Here is a 6,137-nt window from a genome sequence, read left to right as displayed (position 1 = left end):
TGGAAAGAATGTCTTAATAATATTTAATGTTAAATATAATGATTGGAACATGCTATATACATCATTTTTCGTAACAAATATTTTAAATTCAGCCTTTTTTTATAGTTTTAAATCTTATTATTTAAAGCAAATTCTGTCATGAGTTTGGCTAACTGCTCTGTTTCGACAACTGTAATCGCATTATACAGCGAAGCTCTTATACCACCTACGGAACGGTGTCCCTTCAACTGAAGCATTCCTTGGCTTTCAGCCTGTGCTAGAAAATCTTTTTCCAATGCATCGACACCAACACTACTTCCAATACGGAAGGGTACATTCATGCGGGAGCGCACGCGTTTCTCCACTGGGCAACTATAGAAACCATTCGATTTATCGATAACATCATAGATGAGTCTTGATTTAATCGCAGATGCCTTAGCCATACTAGCAACACCACCGTTACGCTTAATCCATTTAAATACCAAACCCATTACGTAAATACTGTAAAAAAAAATGTTAAAATTGTTTGAAAATTGAAAACACCAACAACGTAATATTTACCAAAATGTGGGTGGCGTATTGAGTAGCGAAGCATTTTTATCCATTTGTGCAAAATTCAAAATGGACGGTGTCTCTTTCGTATGATGCCCAATGAGATCTTCACGTACGATGACCACCGTGACACCGGCAGGTCCAATATTCTTTTGTGCACCGGCAAAGATCAAACCAAATTTTGTAATATCAAATGGACGCGACAGGAAATTCGAAGACATATCACAAACGACTGGCACACCATTTGGTATTTCAGGCACAAAATCGAATTCGACTCCATCCACGGTCTCATTATCACAATAATATAGATATGATGCATTCGGATCAAGTTTCCACGTTTCTTCTGTAGGTATTGTTGTGAATTTCTTTTCTTTTGGTATAACCAAATTAACTTTGCCATATTGTTCCGCTTCTTTGGCTGCTTTGGCAGACCAAGAACCTGTCACAACATAATCTGCTACTCCCGTACGTCCTAAAAGATTAAAGCATACAGCAGCGAATTGTCCGGTGCCACCACCTTGCATGAACAATATTTTATAGTTTGCTGGCAGGTTAAGTATATCGCGGAGATCATTCAAAGCCGCCTCCTGTATGGCGGCATAATTTGCTGACCGATGTGACATTTCCATCACTGAAATACCAGTTCCATTGCAATTGATTAAATTCGCTTGCACTTCTTTCAGAACCTGTTAAAAAATATGTTTGAGAACCTGTTAGAACGTATCTCTGAGCATCATAACTCTTATCAGTTTGGCGAACCATGGCAGTGCCAAAAAATCAAGAATCCCGATATTTTAGAAATATATGCAAAAAGCTAAATCCAGAGAGAAACTAGCGGAGGAAAGTCATTGGTGAGGTAACACCGGGAGAGTTAGCATAATATCATCCTGAAAGCATTTCCCTAGTGCTTTTCCGATCAAGTTTAAAAAATAAGTACGTATCCAAGTCTTGCTGAAGTTCGCAGCGTCTGTTTAACAAAATAAACTCCCGGACTTTGCTCCCGCTTAAGGACTTGCCACATAAAAACCACTTCCAATGCAAAGTAAATACAACTTGAGATGAGCCCATTCGTAGTGACTGCTTTGTAAGCCTGAAATCACCGTCCTATAAAAAAAGAACGCAAATGGTATTTTATTTGTGGTGGGAGGACTGTGACCCCAATTACTATCGTACTCAAATTCGGGCGATCCGCATCAAAGCGACATTGTTCCAGAAGGCAGGTAACTAACAAGGATTCCTTTTAAATGCAAGTATAACACACATTAAGAGGGCAAAAGGCGGAAGGAAATAAACTTAGGATACTGGATGATGGATATATCGCTGAATAGCACACACAACTTAACAATGTTAGTCAAACGGGAGCCTAAACCATAGAGAGAGCAGATTGTACAGAGAAAGTAGGCCTCAATGGCCATCATAAGGATCTTTGCTGAATGCCAGGATGCATGGAAGGAACTAGGATTTCCTTTGATAAAATTGGAAAGGGTATGGAGTGTGTTGAATATTGCTGCTATTTTACCTTTTGATTGATAACTCCGCGGGGATAGCAATATCGAAGGGAACAAACTTACCATGAGCTTCGTAAAGGCTATGCACAGAAAATAAACGAGACGGACAACTTTGTATGACCACCATAGCCCACATCATGCGAAAATTAATGAATAATTGACCAGCCAGGATTATTGAGAAGTCCCAAGACTCCTGCGGCCATGATCGGAAAGGAAGAGAACGTGTTTCTTTAGCAAACAAAATATATCTACAGTGAGAAAATTTCATGACAGGATATAGTGCTATCGCTTTGATACCCCGACGGTAGCGAATACCAACAAGTTCCGTCTGCAGAAGCTGAAAGGATGAGGAGTGGATTTATCACTTTCTTTGCAGGGGTCTAAAAAATATTTATTGTCGTACATTTTTATGATTGCCAAGAGGAACTAGTTGTTGTTGTTGTTGTTGTAGCAATGCTCGCCCCACCTAATAGCCGCGACCGATCATAAATTGTCATCAATATCCTCTAACGGGAGTCCAAGGAAACTTGCCGTTTTAACAGGGGTGGAGATAAGGAAAGGGGTGTTAGAGGCGTTGGTTCCACATTACAATGAAAGAGATGGTTGGTGTCATATGGGGACACATTGCAAGCGGGGCATACATTTTGTATGTCGGGGTTGATTTTGGATAGGTAAGAGTTTAACCTGTTACAGTATCCAGAACGAAGTTGAGCAAGAGTGACACGCGTTTCCCTGGGGAGTATGCGTTCCTCTTCCGCGAGTTTTGGATACTTTTCTTTAAGTACTGGATTCACCGGGCAATTCCCGGCATAAAGGTCCGACGCCTGTTTATGGAGTTCACCAAGGACCTGCTTGTGTTTTTTCGCTTCATACGGCTGGGTTCTCAGGTGCCGTATTTCTTCAAAATGCTTACGGAGATGACTCCTTAAGCCCCTAGGCGGTGCTGGTTCATCAATCAGATGTCTGTTGGGATGCCCAGGTTTCTGGGTAGTCAACAGGAACTGTTTGGTCAGCATCTCATTTCTCTCCCTGGTGGTGAGTATTCTCGCCTCATTATGCAGATAGTGTTCTGGGGACATAAGAAGACAGCCCGTGGCGATTCTGAGAGCAGTATTTTGGCAGGCCTGTAGTTTCTTCCAGTGGGTAATTTTTAGGCTTGGCGACCATATTGGTGACGCGTAGCACGTAATCGGCTGGCTAATTACTTTGTATGTAGTCATGAGCGTTTCTTTATCTTTTTTCCAAGTACTGCCAGCGAGGGATTTAAGGATTTTGTTACAAGCGCATAGCGCATCGATCTTTGGGTCTGGGCCTGTGGCCATTATTCTGCAATCATCGGCGTAGGAAACGATTGTGACTCCTTCCGGTGGTGAAGGTAGCTTATATATGTAGAAATTAAACAGAAGTGGAGATAGGACACCACCCTGTGGCACCCCTTTTTTAATTCTCCTTGGTTTTGATGTTTCGTTTCTAAATTGCACCGATGCCTGCCGACCACCCAGATAATTTGCGGTCCACCTTTTAAGACATGGGGGAAGGGTAGACCCTTCCAGGTCTTGTAGTAACGAGCCATGGTTGACCGTATCAAAAGCTTTTGATAGGTCTAGTGCTACGATGAGGAACTAGTGATTTGATACTATGAGTTCTGGTACTTAACTCTGCCATCTATGTAGGGGGTTTTATTGACCTACCAGTTTAAGCGTTCCTGACCGCTTGGCCTAGTAAATGCGAAATTACTGTAAGATCACTGGATACCATGATATCCACAGCATCCTTAAACGCTACCACCTCCACTTGCAAGCCATTACAGTGATCAGGCAAGGTGAATTTGCAACTAACCTCGAGCTCCCAACAAGTTCATCAATTCACTACCACAAATTAGTTCTTCGCTCAATTCATCTTTACCGGAGGGGTAGAAGCAAGTAAAGGGGGTAGTTGGCATCTGCAAGTAGTCTGTCTTGTCAGTGCGACTTCAGACCTGGCTCGTTTACTAACGAACAGATTTTCACAACACGCCAAAACTTGGACAGAAGCCAGTAAGATCGAATTGACTCGTATAACTTTTTTTCGTACATTTCGATAGTACGAAAGAAGTTGCCTAAATTTTGTTAAGTCTCAAAAACGTATACTATTACAGGTACTGAAGTCTGTTGCTGGTAGTTGCTATTAGACATATTCGCTATCCCAGTGGCTTACGGGCCTAGAATATACCCGTATCGTAAACGCTCGCAACGGATTCATATGTAGGAAAGCGCTACCCATATCCGTAATTTGTTTTTAAATTTGCAACAAAAACTACAACAACAACATAGCTAACATCGGGCTTATCACTCACCCCGTTTTGCGTTCCTTATTTGAAGGGCGAAAGTTGGATCTGACGATAAAGCAGCATAAAGCAAAGTTTGGAAAATAGAAACTCAGCCAGAACAGCTCTTGACAACAGCTCAATTTTGATCTGACCAAGTAATTGACCTGAGGTACGAAATGAGGATCTCATAACCGGCCAGTATTATAGGAAAAATAATTTAGGAAGATTGGTGGGCCTTAGCCAGGTAGCGGCGGCGATCTCATGATTTTCGCGCTGGGAATACGTTGATGTTTTCACACAGCGAACGATAACACTGCATTATACTTGGTTGCTAAGTGGACTTGCCAAGTAAAGTTTTTCCTGCCGAAACCTCAGTTTCCATAATATCATTGTTGAACGCAAATAACGATTAACTTAAGTAAATAATTACTTATTATTGTGTTTTTCGGGCTGATTGTTTTTCCAACAATTCTCTTCTTGGGAGTGCACCTCTGGTCTTATTTTTAAATTTCTACGTTGTTGTTATCACATTGTTGTTTTCCATAACTTAAGTACATAAGCAAATTGTTTGCACATACCCCACAAAAAACTCGACTAGCTCTAAACCAGCGGGGAGCTAAACCATTTGACTATAGCACTAGATCTAGCCCAATGCCATTTTACTGCTTACAACTGCACACTTTTACGCTGAAATGCCATGACCGATTCAATTTTAAATTCTTATTGATAAGCTGCACTTCGAGGGTTTTTTAACCTCTCCTATTCTAGTGCTAAGGCTGTGTTACTTTCCGATGAGTAAGTCATTTTAATGCTGCCTAGAAACTTATCACACAAAAAGTCAAAATATGCACACCTTTTGCAGATTCAATATTGACAAAGGAAACGCTGATGAGATAAACCGCGGGCCTTTGAGTCTCTCCATCAAAAAAATGTTGTTCACTCCGAACCAGTTTAAACTAACCTCTTCTGGTAATTTAGCAGGACCGGCAGCAAAATTGATGACCATTTTGACTTTTGAAATTATAAAAATAAGTAACTGGAAAGTAAAAAATTAATTCAAAATAAACAAACTGTACTAAAGCGGCTTCTAATTCAGACTGAATTATCTATAACAAAATGTATATAATGAAAGTTACAACTAATACTAAAAATGAGAGGGGTTATCGAAACCAGTTCTTAAAAACATATTTTTATAAGTGCATATATGTGTGGGATGTGTGGTAGCCACTTTTTTGGCTCATTTAATATCTGGTAGATTTTTTTTCCTACTTGGTGTACTGGTAAATTTTGGATGTTCTTTCAGCATGGTTGCTTCCTACTTTTCCAGCGCATCCGCCTTTTAGCTAACAACCATACCATATATGTGCCAAGAATTGGAGGTACATGTGCCGACAGCTCGATGGTCAGCGGGTGGACCTTGCAAAGCTGTTTGCGAGCAGTGCCCTTTAACGCCCGTGAAAGAGCGGTTGTACAGGCCCGACGAGAGGGGGAGGAGGCTGAAGGGTCATTTACCCCGGGCCCGGCCTTGGAGGGGCCCAGGTATATCAAAATGCTATCCCCGATTTTTGCGTACAGACAATAAATAAACCACACCTTTAATCACCTTTCGTAGATAGCAATCATGTTAAATTTCAACAAATTTTATAAATCTCATAACGGGTCTGCACCCCGCATAAGGTTGTTGTTGTTGTAGCGATAAGGTTGCTCCCCGAAGGCTTTGGGGAGTGTTATCGATGTGATGGTCCTTTGCCGGATACAGATCCGGTACGCTCCGGTACCATAGCACCATT

The 6,137-nt window shown here is 41.3% G+C and overlaps 1 protein-coding gene across 2 annotated transcripts; it reads right to left on the bottom strand.

Moving 5' to 3' along the window:
• Nucleotides 1-5,464, bottom strand: LOC137243801 (probable phosphoserine aminotransferase). Of its 2 annotated transcripts, none has more exons than XM_067771936.1 (3): nt 5,309-5,464; nt 541-1,217; nt 1-480 (listed from the first exon to the last, which is right to left on the bottom strand). In XM_067771936.1, exons 1-3 carry the CDS (start codon nt 5,351-5,353, stop codon nt 108-110), a joined length of 1,095 nt encoding a protein of 364 aa, XP_067628037.1. In that variant the 5' UTR covers nt 5,354-5,464; the 3' UTR covers nt 1-107. The 2 variants fall into 2 exon arrangements, with proteins under 2 accessions (XP_067628037.1, XP_067628026.1); XM_067771925.1 differs by having other exon boundaries at nt 5,201-5,402.
• Nucleotides 5,465-6,137: the final 673 nt, after the last annotated feature.

Source organism: Eurosta solidaginis, chromosome 1, assembly GCF_040869045.1.
Source record: "Eurosta solidaginis isolate ZX-2024a chromosome 1, ASM4086904v1, whole genome shotgun sequence".
In the NCBI taxonomy this organism is placed as follows: domain Eukaryota; kingdom Metazoa; phylum Arthropoda; class Insecta; order Diptera; family Tephritidae; genus Eurosta; species Eurosta solidaginis.
The sequence above is the reverse complement of the archived record's forward strand: the minus strand, read 5'-3'. Positions and strand labels throughout refer to the sequence as shown.